This window comes from Mesoplodon bidens (genome assembly GCF_964165515.1).
Source record: "Mesoplodon bidens genome assembly, chromosome: 7".
NCBI classification, from domain to species: Eukaryota; Metazoa; Chordata; class Mammalia; order Artiodactyla; family Ziphiidae; genus Mesoplodon; species Mesoplodon bidens.
The window spans coordinates 107241758-107258415 of NC_138164.1; the positions used below are offsets into that span (position 1 = coordinate 107241758).

Consider the following 16658-nt stretch of genomic DNA (forward strand, 5'->3'; position numbering starts at 1 on the left):
AACCTGATAACCTGTGCCAAACAGGAGGGGATGGACAGCAGTGCGAGGGAGGCACAGAGGTCCTGAGCGGGGAGAAAAAGCAATGGAAGAACGCTTACTGGTTCTAAGTCTGTGCTCACTTCCTGACCTTCCTGACGCTCGTCCACAGGGGAGGATACGCCAGCTGGTCCACTAGCCTCTGATTGATTAATCCACCAACGTGCTTCTCACTGAAGCTCTCGGTGTGGATGCTCAGTTAGTGTGCAGCTGCCTTAGGGACATGGAGCCCTTCTCAATGTGTCCCTCAGGCAGGTCCTGATGCCACAGAACCACAAGGCAGACCCGGGCAGTGCTATCTAGGGACAACCAGGACCCACTTCTCATCTGTCTCCTGCCAGCCCAGAGAAGGGAGAGCAAAGGGTCAATCTCCTGATGCCACCAGCCCAGAACAGACCATCTTCCTGGCCGGCAGACCTCCTTCCTTGGGTGACACTTCCCTGCATGACCATGAGGCACACACATTAATATTTAAACAGGCAACAAACCCATGCTGTTCCCACCTCCACAGACTATAATGTCTCCTCTTCCCAAAGTCACTTGAAGACCCAAGCTCCATCCTCCGTGCCCTATGCAATGTTTGGGACATGGCTATACTAAAAAAAAAAAAAAAAAAAAAAAAAATTCATTATTTATCTAAAATTCAAATTTAGGGACTTCCCTGTGGTCCAACAGTTAAAACTCTGATCTCCCAAGCAGGGGTCCTGGGTTCGATCCCTGGTCAGGGAACTAGATTCCACATCCCACAACTAAAGATCCCTCATGCCACAACTAAGACCCAGTGCAGTCAAATAAATATATATTTTTTCAAAAACCTAAAAAAAAATTCAAATTTAACCTGACATCTTGTATTATCATCTGCTGAATCTGGCAACCTTAAGATTCCTTCAAGACTCAGCTCCTAGGCTCTTCCTCTAGTGGCTAAGTTAAGACCTATCTGGAAACTAAGACAGTAGATTAAGTACATTACGGGACTGGAGAGCCTTTTTATTCCATCTACTTCCCGGTGGGACCACGTCAATAACCAAGTGGTCCCAGGGAGATACCCCTGACTCCCAAAGATCTTCCGTCACTCTCTGGCCAACCCATTGGAGGAAGGCAAGCACTTCATGGGCAGGAAGTTCTAACCAAAGTCAACGCAGTCCCCAAAGTTAGAAGCTCATTGTTTCCCATTGCTCCCTTCTTCATTCTTGTTTCTCATAGAGATGAGATCAGCTTATGAAACTGGATTCTTTGAAACCACAAATCCATCTGAAATGTATTCATTTCACGATCAATAAATTTCAAGACCTGATTATGTTGCAATTATATTGATGCTGAAAATGTTAAATATTAACCAGATAACCAAAAATTTATCTTTCGATATCTTACACCATAGGCAAGAATTTCAGACTGTACCCCAGTGACCGGAAACTTTGAAAAATGCTTTGCCTGGGAATTCCCTCACTGTCCAGTGGTTAGACTGCAGGGGGTACGGGTTCCATCCCTGGTGGGGAAACTTAAGATCCCGCCTGCTGCGCAGCATGGCCAAAAAAAGAAAAAAAAGAAGAAGAAGAAAAGAAAAGAAAAATCCTTTGCCTAAAGAAGTGTATTGACTGACATGTTGAAAATAGCGGTTTTACTTCTGTAGACTAAGGAAGAGGAAGGAGGGAGAGAGGGAGGGAAGAAAGAAAGGAGAGGAAGGAGAGAAGAAGTTGATGTTCTCTCTGGCTCCTCATCATCTGGGGGCAGAAGTCAAATACTGACTCTGAAAAATAGTGTCAGAAAGTCGCTGCCTGTAGCCAACGCTCCCAGTAATTTTAACAACGCCAGGGAAGGAAGTAGTAAAAACCACCAAGACTGACCCAGCACAGATGCTTGATAGATGTTTACTGAGTGAATAATTGAAGGACCATCACCCGAGCGCCATCGTTGCCAAAGCCCACTCTGGTTACAAACCCGATTCCCTTAGAAGTGAAGAAACGCACCCAAAAGAACTGGTGCAGCAGCCCTTCGCCCAGAGCTGGCTGGGACTCTAAAAGCCACCTCGTGGAAGGTATTCCTTTAACTGCAGGTGTTTGTTTCCTTTGGCACAGTGATATGTAATTTCCCATTTTTAGAACAATGCTCCCAAGAACAGTCACAAAAACAACCCTCAGAGGGGGCGGATTTCTTCCTGGCCACGGCTACAGCTCTGTAAAACAACAATAACAAAGGGATTTTTATTCAAAACACTGTTTGCGTCTCTCCATAAAATCGGGAGGCCTTTCGTTAACTTTTCACAGGCTGAATAAAAAAGGTCCCCCCACCCCTTGGAAGAGCACCTCAACAAACTCTTACTTTGGGGAGGGGTCTATTTGGAAACGATTCCGCTGTGGGATCTGTTTGGGTCTTGACACGCCTCCCTCTGTGGGTTCCCGTGTGGCAAGGGTGGAAAGGAAGCTTGTAGAAAGCCAGTGTCTGTCCTTCGGGTGTCCTGTGCAAGTCTGAGGCCAGGAGAGGACAGTGTGTTCTTGAGAATGTGCCAATAGCAGGCCGAGGGAGGTGAGGAACCGGGGCGGGGTGAGATGCACGCCCTCTGGTCTTAGCCACCAAGGAATCCCTTTCATCATCAGCTCCAAACTGACTTTCTCCCTGCTTCGTGAACTCAGAAGAGTGGCTCCCAGATTTGAGGAGTCCTTCACCCGCTTCCCCATCTACCTGCACCTTTCTTCCATCCCACCACCTCCACCCTGAGGTGCACCCAACTCATCTCCACCTGGACCCGCAGGTTTCTCTCCTCACTGGCCTCCTGACCGAGTCGATTTCACCTCCCATGTGGGTGTGCACGTCCGGGCTTCCTCGTACACCTCCCTACTCAAAAATGTTCCACGAGGGCTTCCCTGGTGGCGCAGTGGTTGAGAGTCCGCCTGCCGATGCAGGAGACACGTGGTTTGTGCCCCGGTTTGGGAGGATCCCACGTGCCGCGGAGCGGCTGGGCCCATGAGCCATGGCCACTGAGCCTGCGTGTCTGGAGTCTGTGCTCCGCAACGGGAGAGGCCACAGCAGTGAGAGGCCTGCGTACCGCAAAAAAAAATAAACAATGTTCCACAACTCCAGGTCCTATAGAAAATGTCCAGATTTTTTGGTGGGACCTCATCTGGAGCCAACTTGATCTTCCACAAGTCCCAACATAAATCTTAGGTGCCAACCAAAATGGCGGGCTCACCATTCCCCAACCCCCACCTCCTCTAGGTCCCACCTCCTCCCCCTCCCCCAACTTAGAATGACCTTCCTGGTCCTCTCTCTGGGACTAAATCCTACCCATTTTTGAAGATCTACACAAATAATACCCTCTCGCTGACCGATCTACTTGAAAATGACCTCCCTCCCCTCTCCCTCACTGAAGCACTGAGATTCTGACCCCTTCCTTCTGCATCTCCACTTTCTGGAGAAATCATGAGCATAACTTTTTTTTTTTTTTTTTTTTCCAAACATGTGTTGAACGTTTAGAGGAGCAAAGTGCTAAGTGTTTTTAAGAGGGTCGGGGGACTTCCCTGGTGGCCCAGTGGTTAAGACTCCGACCTTCCAATGCAGGGAGCGCAGATTTGATCCCTGGTTGGGGAACTAAGATTGCACATGCTGGCGCGGCGCAGCCAACAAATTTTAAATAATAATAATAATAAGAAGAAGAGGGTTGGAAGGAATTGGGCGTCAATAAAGGGAAAGCCCTGACATTTCTACACCACCCTTTTCTGAGCACTTGCTATGGGGCTGACAATGAGCTGAGCACTTCTGACGTAGGACCTCATTTTACCTTCACAATGAGACTATAAGGTAAATACCACTGTCCCCTTTGTACAGACAAGGAAACAAGGGCTTTGAGAAATTAACTTCCTGAGAGCCTCAGCGTTTAAGGGGAGCAGAGTTGGCGTTCCAGCTTGGCTCACAACATTGACCGCTATAGCCAATACTCAGTGCCTCATTCTCAGAGAATTTACAACACGGAACGATTAAAATGAACGGGTTGGGTAGGAAACCATGAGTTCTTCTTCCGATTGGAACACATTCATGGAAAGGATGCATAAAGGGGATTTTTTTTTTTTTAAAGAAGGTAGAGGGATTTGAGTTCCTGGAATATCAGGATACACGATGAAGTTCTCTTTAAAATATGGTATCTAAAGCTTCTGTGTTTGGGAGGAGTAGCAGGCGAAACAGAGAGCTTTGGTGGTGAACCAAGAATCACTGTGAGATCCCAAGCCGAGTGGCAAGAGCTTGGATTGTGGAGCTCGAGTCCTGGCCCCGGCACCCACTAGCTGTGAGTCTCAGACAAGCTAGTGAACCTCTCTAGGCCTCGGTTTCCTCACGTGTAAAATGAGAATAATACCTGGCCGACAGGTGAGTTTGGGTGGTTGAAGTGAAATAATCTGTATTAAGCACCTGGCACATATAAGGTATTCAATAAATTATTATTGTTGTTATTACTTCACTTGGACATAAGAATCTGCATCTTTTCGTTTTTTTAATCGAAGCATAACATATATAAAGTACATAAAACTCACTCATCTTCAATGGACAGCTTGATAATTATTTGCATTTATATGCATGTGTATACCCACCACCCCAGTCCAGATATAGACTATTTCTGCACCCCAAAAAGTTCCCCCTTGCACCATCTCAATCCATATGCCCACCAGCTACGACCATGATTTGACTCATATTTTTGCTTTGCCTCTTCTTGAACTTCATATGAATGGACTCAGACAATGTGGATTCTGTCATGGTTGTGTGTGTAGCACTCCATTGTATGAATATATCACAATCTATATCCCATCTTCTGTTGATGGGATTTGGAGACAACTCCTTTGAACATTCTTTTTTTTTTTTTTTTTTTTTTGCGGCACGCGGGCCTCTCACTGCTGTGGCCTCTCCCGCTGCAGAGCACAGGCTCCAGACGCGCAGGCTCAGCGGCAATGGCTCACGGGCCCAGCCGCTCCGCGGCACGTGGGATCTTCCCAGACCGGGGCACGAACCCGTGTCCCCTGCATCGGTAGGTGGACTCTCAACCACTGCGCCACCAGGGAAGCCCTGAATATTCTTTTTTTTTTAATCTTTTGTCCGCACCACGTGGCACATAGGATCTTAGTTCCCCGACTAGGGATCAAACCTGTAACCCCTGCAGCGGAAGCACGAAGTCCTAACCACTGGACCGCCAGGGAATTTCTCCTTTGAACACTCTGTACATATCTTTTTGTCAGCTCAGGCACTGGGTATGTGTACCTGTGAGTGGAATTACTGGGTTCTAGAGTGGGAAAGCTTTAGCTTTACTAGAATCTGCCAAACAATTTTCCTAAGCGGCTGTGCCATTTCTACACCCTGCACAGCAATGCACAAGCGTTCCAGTGGCTCCTTATCTTCAGTGATGCCTGGTGCTCGCTCTTATTTTTGCCCTTCTGGTGGCTGTGTAGTGTAGCTTCCTGTGCTTTTAATTTGCATTTCCCTGATGAGTAATGATGTTGAGCACCTTTTCACAGTTTATTTGACCATCTGGATATGCTCTTTTGTGAGTGTCTGTAAGGTTTTTGCCCAGTTTTTATTGGGTCATTTGCCTTTTTCTTACTGATTTATAGTGGCTCTTCATTTACTCTGGAAATGAATACTTTGCCCGTTATATGTATTGCAGACATCTTCTGAGACTGAGACTCGCCTTTTCATGTTTTTAATGGTGCCTTTTAAAATTTATTTTTTATTGAAGTATAGTTGATTTACAATGCTGTGTTAGTTTCAGGTGTACAGCAAAGTGATTCAGACACACACACACACACACACATATACACACATATATATTCTCTTTCAGACTCTTTTCCATTATACGTTATTACAAGATATTGAATATAGTTCCCTGTGCTATATAGTAGAGCTTTATTGTTTATCTATTTTATACATAGTAGCATTTCTCTGTCAATCCCAAACTCCTAATTTATCCCTCCCCTCCCTTTCCCCTTTGGTAACCACAAGTTTGTTCTCCATGTCTGTGAGTCTATTTCCATTTTGTAAATAAGTTCATTTGTATCATTTTTTTAGATTCCACATATAAGCAATATCATATGATAGTTACCTTTCTTTGTCTGACTTACTTCATTTAGCATGATAATCTCTAGGTCCATCCATGTAGATGCAAACGGCATTATTTCATTCTTTTTTATGGTTGAGTAACATTCCATTGTAAATATATGCATATATACCCACATCTTCTTTACCCATTCATCTGTTGATGGACATTTAGGTTGCTTCCATGTCTTGGCTGTTGTGAATAGTGCTGCTCTGAACATTGGGATGCATGTATCTTTTTGAATTAGAGTTTTCGTCTTTTCATGTTTTTAATCGTACCTTTTTATGAAGAGAGCCTTCTAATTTTGATAAAGTCCAATGTATCCATTTTTCTTCTATGGTTAGAAGTGCTTTTGGTGTTACCTTTTAGAAATGTTTGCCTACCCCCGGGGTCATAAATACACTCTATGCTAATTTCTTTTCATCGTGTGTTTGTGGTGTCTTCCTGTCTTCCTCTCGAGTTGGAGAGAACTGAGTGGTTAATTCAATGAGGAGCAAAGGTCTCACAGAAAAAACGAAGCATGACCGACTCACATGATAATACTCACATGGTAATGACTGCCTAAGTCTTTGGACCATCCAGCCTGTTACCTTAAAGCCACTTGGGGGCATTAACAGGCACCATTGCTGACTGGCTGCACTGCTGAAATTCCATAGGAGGAGCTGCAGAGGAGCGGCAGCTTCCAGAGTGACCAAGAAAGGGGGATGGCAATCCCCCCAGCGCTGGTTTATACTCTCAGGCCAGCAGCTCGCTTTCACAACCCACACCGTGATCATCTTACAAACACATCCTTCTCCACCCTAGCGATGTTTTCTCTCCCCATTTATAAACCTTTTTCCCATGCATTTCCTTTGCTCCCTGAATTTTCCCTTTCAGTATCATTTGTCTAATCACTTATCATCTCGGGGGCATTCGTTATACATTTGCCTTTTAAATCATTTCTTTCCTTCTGTCTCTCCTTCCCTAAAGCAGGGTTTCTCAGCCTCAGTACTACTGACACTTCGGACCGGATACTTCTGTGTCGTGGGGGCCGGTGCCTACACTGTAGGATGCACGGCTCCCCTTGTTTCTCTCTTTTCCTTCCTACCTTTCTTCTCAGTGTCAATCAAGAGGCCCGCGGGAAAAGTGAGGGGGTGGCTGAGAGGTGAATCATAGCTTTCTCAAGCTCAAAGGGGCCTCAGATACGATCTAGTGCAACCTCCACTTTTACAGATGAGGAAACGGATTCGAGAGGGGGAGGGAGAGGATGCATCCGAGACGAATATGTGGTGGGCTGGGGGAGGGGAGGACAAGTGCCAGGCCAAACAGGAAAGTAAAATTCCAGGGCCTGAAGCAGTATTTCCAGTCCCGCCGGGGAACCTGGGATTGCTTCCCACCGCTCCTTCCTCCAAGCCATCAGTCCCATTCCAGAAACAACACGGGGCTGCTCAGATGGAGGTGCAGACCCAGATCCAACATGAGTGCCCGCCCCTGGGAGCCCATGCCAGAGCCTCCAGTGGACATAGATGGCCACCAGTTCCAACGGGGATGTTTCATGATGACTAATGCCATGACTGCATCCTAACTTAATCCTATAATCATGAGGTAAATGATGGTCAGGCCACCCGGCCACACCTGTCCCAGTGGAGAAGTTACAGAGCAAGAGACCATGAGAGGGGGAGGGAATCCCAAGACCATGTCAGCCCTGGCCCTGTCTCCAAGACAGGCGATGGGATGCCCAGGGCAGCCAAGAGCCCTCAGCCAGAATCTCCCAAGTCATGGTGGGCGTTAACACTTGCTGAGCCCTTACTATGCACTGGACGCTGTTCTAAATACCTTGTAAATACATGAATTCAGTCCATCCTCCCCCGGAAAAACTGTCATTCTCCCATGTTGGAGATGTGGATATGGGGCCTGGGGAAACCTTGGTCAAGCAGCAGGATGCTCTCTTGGAGCATCTTTATGGGGTCACAAGTCAACACAAATCACGCTTCTCCTTACTTGGAGCTAATGTCAACCTCGCCCCCCTCAGACACACGTGGACCCCCTGGTGTGTAAAAGCCCACACCAAGATATATATACACACAGTGGAATACTACTCAGCCATAAAGAAAAGAATGAAATAATGTCATTTGAAGCAAAATGGATGGACCTAGAGATTATCATACTAAGTGAAGTAAGTCAGACAGAGAATGACAAATATATGATATCTTTTACATGTGGAATCTAAAATATGATACAAATGAACTTATTTACAAAACAGAAACAGACTCACAGACATGGAGAACAAACCTATGGTTACCAAAGGGGCGGGGGAGAGGGATAAATTAAGAGTACGGGATTAACAGACACAAAACAGATATAAATTAGATAAACAACAAGGTCCTACCGTACAGCACAGAAAACTGTATTCAATATCCTGTAATAAACCATAATGGAAAAGAATCTGAAAAAGAACATATATATATATATCTGACAAAGAATCTGAAAAATAATATATATATATGTAAAAAACTGAATCACCTTGCTGTACACCAGAAACTAACAGCATACTGTAAATCAACTATATTTCAATAAAACAATTGTTAAAGAAAAATAAATTTCAAGGACTTCCCTGGTGGCGCAGTGGTTGAGAGTCCGCCTGCCGATGCAGGGGACACGGGTTCGTGCCCCGGTCCGGGAAGATCCCACGTGCCGCGGAGCAGCTGGGCCCGTGAGCCATGGCCGCTGAGCCTGCGCGTCCGGAGCCTGTGCTCCGCAACGGGAGAGGCCACAACAGTGAGAGGCCCACGTACCGCAGAAAAAATAAATAAACAAACAAACAAACAAATAAATAAATAAATAAATTTCAAAAAGAAAGCCTACACCAAGAACTTACACAAAGCTCTGGGTGGCGGTCAAAATTTTAGTGGTACACGATGAATATTTTTACTTTAACAGTTATGAACTTTTTTCAGTGCTTATTAGAAAAATTCTGGATTTCATTTATGGTAATTACATAAAGTTTTTTTTTCTAATTAAATGGACGGTGGTTTTTTTTTAAAAGTAAGGTTTTTAAAATAAACCTATTTAAAGACAGTTATTAAACAAATAGTATACGATGGCATGTGGATGTGGCAGAAATTGTGATGATGGCACTGGACATCTTAAGCTTGGGCAACCCTGCTCTGGTCTTGTCTCATCTTGAAGACAGCTGACCCCTGCCCTAGCCCCTGCAGGGCTGTGTCGCCCCCTCCCTCCTCTTACGCTGACCTGTCATCCTCAGAGCCTCTTTCTCAATAGACTTGAAGATCGTAATCCAGTAGCCCTCCGGCTGTCTCTGCCCCTTTCCACATGTGGGTCAGTCACTTTTAGATTCTCTCTGCTTTCTGGTGATGAAAGAGTAATCCAGCAAGGCCGCTAAATGTACTAAAATCCACAAATAAGAGGCCAAGTGTGACGACAGAGAGGAATGAGGAAACCCCACCCCATTCTTTGGAGACAGTCCTGGGCCTTCTGCCCCCAGCTGGCCTTACGAGGCACCAGCTGGGGAAACGCCAGCCCCGGGGTCCTCCACTGAGGATCCCTCCCCGGCGCTGGTCTGTGGGCTGGACGATGTGCTCGAGGACCCTGCACTCTCCACTTCCTGCTGGGGACACAGTGGCAGGGAGCAACCTCGTGGCTCCAAAATCAAGAGCCCACAGGGAGTCCCATGTGTTCAACGGCCCCCTCTGCTCACCCAGCGTCTGACGGTACTGCCTTCCTGGTGGTACAAGAAGGACTGCTCTTCCTTGGCAAATAGAGAAAGTTTTAAAAGAATACTCGTAAATGAGATTGGGAGAACTCACTCAAAGCCCCAGGGATATAATGATAAGTAATAGGCTGGGATTCGAACCAGCCACCAAAACCCAGTGTCCCCAGAGATTCTCAGAAGACGGGAATCAAATGCCACCTGCTTGCGAGTGCCCGGCTGGCTCTTGCCTCCTTCTGGGCGCTGCCTCCCCCACAGCTTGGTGGGTACCTGGCCAAGGAAGCCTGAGCCTCTTGGGCCATTGTTCTCCCTCAGAAGAGGATCTCAAAAGCAGAAGGAAATCAGAAACAACCACACAATGAATACCAGATTCTCCTTTCTCCCTGCCTCGGCTGCCAGGAGATTAAGCAGGGCTGGCTGACAGCGCACCCCACCCAGCAGCTGCTTGCCCTCCAGGACATCCTCGCCACGGGAAAGGCTGTTCCCCCAGGCCTCACTGCTCTCTATTGATGTCCAGAGTGTCCAATTTTCCTTCTCCAGATAGATGCTGGTTCCTCGAGGGCATAGACGCATCTGGGGCTTCCTTCCCGCAAGGCACAACGGGGACAAGTTACAGGCACTCTGTGTTTGTTGATTGAGTAACTGATTGCCTCTGGGCACCCTCTTAAACACTTCACAATAAACTCATTGACTCTCCACGGCCATCCCGTGACGGAGAAACTATCGTTAGTCCCATTTTAGAGATGACGAAGTGGGGTCCAGGCGACCCAGCCAGTGGGCAGGACTGATCCAATGATGACAGCTTTAATGGGATCAAATGATCCTGTTCCTCACTTCTTACCAGCATCAGCCTCCCCCAGCGACTCTGTGAACGTGTGTGGAGCCCCAAGTCCTACCCCACGGGCTGGGTAAAGAGGGTGACCACACGGCAGACATGTCCCCTTCAGAACCCACACCCCGAGGCAGCATGTGATGGGGATGGACAGGAAGGAGATTCTGAAGAGGAGACACACAGAACTAGTGTCAGTCTTACCAACTCAGCATCTGAACATTCCTGCTAAGAACTTTTTCTTAAAAATGCATTTTTTTTCTGTAGGGACTATTAGTCATTTCAACATAATATTGTGTTCTATGCCTCCTACGTAAGCAGACACGAGCTTCCAATGTTGTGGAATATTGAGCTCATGCATCTAGTCAAACTGCTGTTTGCTTTTTGCTGCAGCCATAGCTACGATCTGAGTAAACAAGAGGAGAGGGTTTGGCTCCCTGTTCTACGAGCTGGGCGCTGTGCCATCATCCCGCAAAACAAGAGGGGAAAGATTTCAGAAGTGACAGGCCAGGGCTAATGGGGACGAAAACTGCCATCCTATTCCAGGGGCTACTGAGCAGGGTCAAAACTCCCCATAGAGGAGTGGTGACGGGGCAAGAAGGCATTCCCTTAATCCCTGTGAGAAGCCAACACGTTTTATAACTGTGGACAGCGGAGGGAGGAGACAAGCACCATAACCCACCCCCCTGCAGATAAGGTCAGGCTTGGAAGATGCCAGCGAACCCCAGCTTGTAAGTGGTGGACCTTGACCTGGCTCCCTAGTCCTCTCTGTACAGCCCAGGACTCTCCCTCGCCACCCTGCTGCCCGTCGGCTACAGGATCTGGCAGCTCCATGCTGTGTGTGAAGTGACCTCCACCCTCTGGATTGCATCATGTAATAACCATGCCCCTGACCATGTCCTGGGTGGCTGCGTCCATCTGAACAAGAAAACTCAAGGATAGGCTTTGTCCTTGGACTTTCCAGTGTACGACCACAGGAACGTGATCTGTCTCTTTAGAGTCTATTGTATCAGGTGTTAAAATGATGGGTTGATGGAAAGATCAAGATCATGAATTCAATCTCTAAGTGAGCCCATTGTCACATCAAAGAAAATAAGGAATCTTTGTCCCTCCTGGGGGTCTTCACCATCCTGCCCTCCTTCCCCCCAGTCTCAGAAGGCATCTGAGTCTCTTCATAAAAGCCTCCCCACTTGTTCCAGTAACAGCCACCACCTCTTGTGCACTGATCCCATTCCCATGCTTCTTTCAGAGCACAGGAATCAACTATCCTATCTTGCTTCAAAATCCCTACCCTCTCTTTCCTGCTGGCTTCTTTTGCTCCGCCTATAAACATCTTCAAGTCTGTCCCGGATGAAAAGTCAGACCTCCTGTGTCTGCCTACTGTGCCCAGAGACCGTCCCATCTCTCCTCTTAGCTTTAACTCCAAACTTCCTGGTAGCCCACTTTCATCTCCTGAACTTCTCCCAGGGATTCCTAAGCCCCTGCCGGGTGCAGCCCAGCCCGGCTACTCGATGGGAACTGCCTCTCAAGGGCCACAAATAGTCTACAAGCATTGAATCCAGTGGCCGCTTCGCAACACCCATCCCATTTGACCTCTCTGTAGCAGTGAACCCAACGGAAAAGACGCTTCCTTGTGAGAGGTACTTGGGGCCAGCACTGCTTGTTGCTTACTCAGAGCCATTTCCCTTCTCTTTAGCCGACAGAATCCCAACTTAGTTCAAGGACAGGAAAGAGATTCTTTTATTTCAGCAAGATGGGCACAGCTTCTGGTCCAAGGGCAGCATGGGTCCTTTCTGACCAGTGGGATATAGGGCGAGATAAGTGAGGGTCTTCTGGGGACAACCCCTCTACCACCACCCACCCCCACCAATACGAGGGAGCCGTGAGGACAGTGTCTGCCCAGGCTGCTTCCTTTTCTGTCTTTGAACTCAGTCGTGTGAGGATGTGATGCCTGAAGCTGAGGGGAGGTCAAAAGGACCTCAGTGACACTGACCAGAGATTGGCTACTGACCATCTCAACCACGAGAAAAATAATCCCTCTTACTCACAGACACAGGAAACAAACTAATGGTTACCAAAGGGGAAAGGGGGTGGGAGGAGGGATAAATTGAGAGGTTGGGATTAACATATACACACTACTATGTATAAAATAGATAACCAACAAGGACCTACTGTATAGCACAGGGAACTACCCTCAATATTATGTAATAACTTATAAGGGAAAAGAATCTGAAAAAGAATATATAGATTCTGAATTGCTGTGCTGTATACCTGAAACTTACATGATATTGTAAATCAACTATACTTTAATTTTTAAATTTTTAAAAATAATCCCTCTTGTCTACCTCACCACTGGACACTTCTGCTGTTACCTGCGGCCAAAAGTATACCCTACCAATGTGACCCTCCTCTCTTTTTACTGACACTACCTTCCTATCCCTTGGTCTCAAGTCCCCTTGACAGCCCATCTGCCACCCCTTGACTACCAGCGTTCTCCTGGCCCCCTGTGCTCCTTAAGTGCATAGCCCCATCAGCCACCTGTTCGTCGATTCAACAAATACCTGTTGGCACCTTCTGTGTGCCAGGCTGCCCTATAGGCTTGACACTCCAGTGGGGGAGGCAAACAATAAACAAGATGAACAAATGAAAATGTCAAGTTGTGAACAGTGAGTGCTCTGAGCGAAATGATTGGCTAAAGAGGATGATGAGAAGGATGCTGAGCCTCCTTAGGTCTTGGGCAGTGAGCTGAGAGGGAACACTTAGGCTGATGTTTGAAGGATGAAAAGAAGCTGGCCATGCAAAGATGAGGCAGAGCATTCCAGACAGTGGGAACCATGATGGAGCGAAAGAAGGAAAGACGTGGCGCCTCACGGGGACCCCAAGGAAGCCAGTGAGGCCAAAGAGGAGTGATGGGAGGAGGGAAGTCAGATGAAGGCGAGATCCAGGATAGAAAAGGGTAAGCCATGGGATGGTGGTGATTGTCGTGCTAAGTGCCGTTGGAAATCACTGGGTAAGAGGATTAACGATCAAATTTGTGTTCCTAAAACAAATGGCTGGAATTTGGAGCCAGAGTGGAAGTGGGAGCCCAGTGTGGGCTCACAGTCTCCCAGGTGAGAGATGGTGGTGGCTTGGCCTTGGATGGTGGCAGTAGAGATGGAGAGAGATGGTGTGTTTCCTTTGTGATGTAGTCCCAAGATGCACATGATGGGACTTGCTGGTGGGTGGGATACAAGGGATGAGGAAGAGGGAGACATGGAGGATGACACTCATATGTTCTACCTTGGACACAAGGGAAAGTAGTACAATTTACTGAGATGGAGAAAAGAATTTGGGAGTGAGGGAGGCAAGCCATTTTTGGAGTTTCATTTTGGAAATGCTGAGTTTGAAATGCCTCCAGAGACATCCAAGTGAAGGGGGCAAGGCTGGAGCTCAAGGAATTGAGAATTTGGAGATTATCAGCCTAGGAACGGTCTTTCAAGTCACAGGAATTGATGAGATCCATTGAGTGAAGCATAGAAAGAATAGGATAGGGCTTTTCAAGTTAGAAGTATCATTTATTTTTCACTTCTTCTCTTCATATGTTAGAATGCCACATCGTATTAGTTCTAAATTCAGAACACTTCTTAAAGCTGTCCTCTCTCCCTTGCCATGGCTGGTGCCCTTCCAGCCTTCACCGTGCCTCCCCTGGAGATTTTCAACCAACACCTGGCCTTTGGTCCCTCCAGTTCACCCTTCACTCTGCCACCTGTGGGGTCTGCCTCTGCTCAGCTGGAGCAAAACTGAAACCAGAGCATCCAGGAGGGGACCGCAGAGAAACAGTCATGGAATGACACCAGGTTTGAATGGGGTCACCTAGACCTGAGCTGGAGAGGCGCCAGCAACAGAGAGAGAACCAGGTGCCCAGGTCAGTAACCACGGCAACCGGGGAGGGCGCAGCAGATGCTGGCCATACATCCTATTAAGCATCCATCTCTGGCCAGGGTTGGCTTTATTGGCACAGTTCACTCACACCAGCCAATACCCAGCATGCCAGGGGGCCCTCTCTAAAGCAGACAATAGCAACAATAACAAAAATAGCAAATGGCTGATGTTTATTGAGCACTTACAACGTGCCAGGCACTGTGCCAAACACTTCACGTGTGGTCCCTCATTTAATAAACAACCCGGGGCTTCCCTGGTGGTGCAGTGGTTGAGAGTCCGCCTGCCGATGCAGGGAACACGGGTTCGTGCCCCAGTCCGGGAGGATCCCACATGCCACGGAGCGGCTGGGCATGTGAGCCATGGCCGCTGAGCCTGCGCATCCGGAGCCTGTGCTCCGCAACGGGAGAGGCCACAACAGTGAGAGGCCCGCGTACCGAGAAAAATAAACAAATAAACAAAATAAATAAATAAATAAATAAGTAAGTAAAACAACCCTATCTACAAGGCAAGGGGAAAACTGAGGCTAAGGAAGAACAGCTTGTAGGGGGTGGGGGGGGCTGGAACTGGATGCAGGCAGCCCCTCTCTGGAGCCAGAGGTCCTACCCACGATGCTGCACAGCCTGTTCCTTTGCATTGTCTGCAGATGGGCTTAGTGGATTGGGGGTCTGTTACATTCCTGTAGTTTCTTCCTAGCTGCTATTATTTGGGGGGTGGGGAAGGTGGGAAGGAACTGTCAGAACAGTCTCCTAGCGACTGCCTCATTAGAGCCATCACAGTCCCTGCCACGTTTTGTTTTTTTTTTGCGGTACGTGGGCTTCTCACTGTTGTGGCCTCTCCCGTTGCGGAGCACAGGCTCCGGACGCGCAGGCTCAGCGGCCATGGCTCACGGGCCCAGCCGCTCCGCGGCATGTGGGATCTTCCCGGACCGGGGCACGAACCCGTGTCCCCTGTATCAGCAGGCGGACTCTCAACCACTATGCCACCAGGGAAGCCCCCTGCCATGTTTTTATCTTGGAGACCCAGCTAGTCAATAGCAGAGCTAGGATTTGAACCCAGGACTTGAACTTGGCACTGCACCACTGTCTTCCAAGAAGGTCAAGTCTGGTGTCCACAGGAGGGGAGAGAGCCTTCAGGGGGGTTTCAGCTCACCCAGAGGAGTGGGGACTGGAGGAGACTGGAAGCAGGAGGTGGAGTTTGAATTGTAGGTCCGCATGTAGGGGTTCTGCTCCCGGAACACATCTCGGCAAGAGGACTGTGTCTAAACGCACTGCCATGTGCACAGTCCGAAGCTCTAAGTTAACTCTGAGGCCACCAAAGGGTTTGGAAAGAATACCATCTTCCACCACCAACCAGCACCCTCAGAATGACCATGGACAGAGAGACTCTGGAAAACCAAACCATCGAAAGAACAATGCGAGGTGTGAATAAGAAGACATCAGGAACTATACTCAATATTTAGTAATAAACTATAAGGGAAAAGAATCTGAAAAAAAGAATATATATATATATATATATATGAGTCACTGTGCTGTACACCTGAAACTAACACAACATTGTAAGTTAACTATACTTCAATTAGAAAAAGAAAAAAAAGGACATCTCTGCCACTTTATCCTTTGGCATCAGGGACAAGGGAGCATCCCCGAACCCAGAGAATAAGTGAGCCCTTTACGGCCACCCGACCTCCAGGTCCTGTTCCATCAACCCTATCACTAAGGGCCCTTGAGGACACCAGAACATCACTTCACCTTAGAATAAGGCTTAGCTTGTAAACAACAGCAGTGACAGCTGCCCACCAAGAATAAGGACAGGGCTACTTCCTCACCACCCGGGGCCAGAACATCAGAGCTGCAAGGGGCTTTAATGATGGTCCCCCTCAGTCCCCTCACCAGAGGGGTCACCCAGTGCAGAGGTGTTTTGAGACAGGTGAGTCTGATGTGAGCCTCAGGCAATGGCCATTTCTTGCAACTTACCCACCCTCTGTGCAGACCCCCTGCCAAAAAATGCCACGTCAGCCCTCATAATGAACAAAGCCAAGCTTTGTAAGCACTGAATGACTTTGGAGGGTGGGAGGAGGGAAAAAAATTGGCCAG

At 47.8% G+C, this 16658-nt stretch overlaps 1 protein-coding gene across 4 annotated transcripts in view; it reads right to left on the reverse strand.

Moving 5' to 3' along the window:
• Positions 1 to 16658, reverse strand: part of AHNAK (AHNAK nucleoprotein) — a 107329-nt gene that overhangs the window by 15257 nt on the left and 75414 nt on the right. For 2 of the 4 annotated variants that reach the window (XM_081241496.1, XM_081241498.1), the window contains one exon: positions 1889 to 2209. The exons of the other annotated variants lie outside the window; for them this stretch is intronic. In XM_081241496.1, the coding sequence (XP_081097622.1) occupies positions 2202 to 2209 (8 nt within the window). In that variant the 3' untranslated portion in view covers positions 1889 to 2201. Of the gene's footprint in view, positions 1 to 1888; positions 2210 to 16658 lie in introns of those variants that run through there. 4 annotated transcript variants of the gene reach the window in all.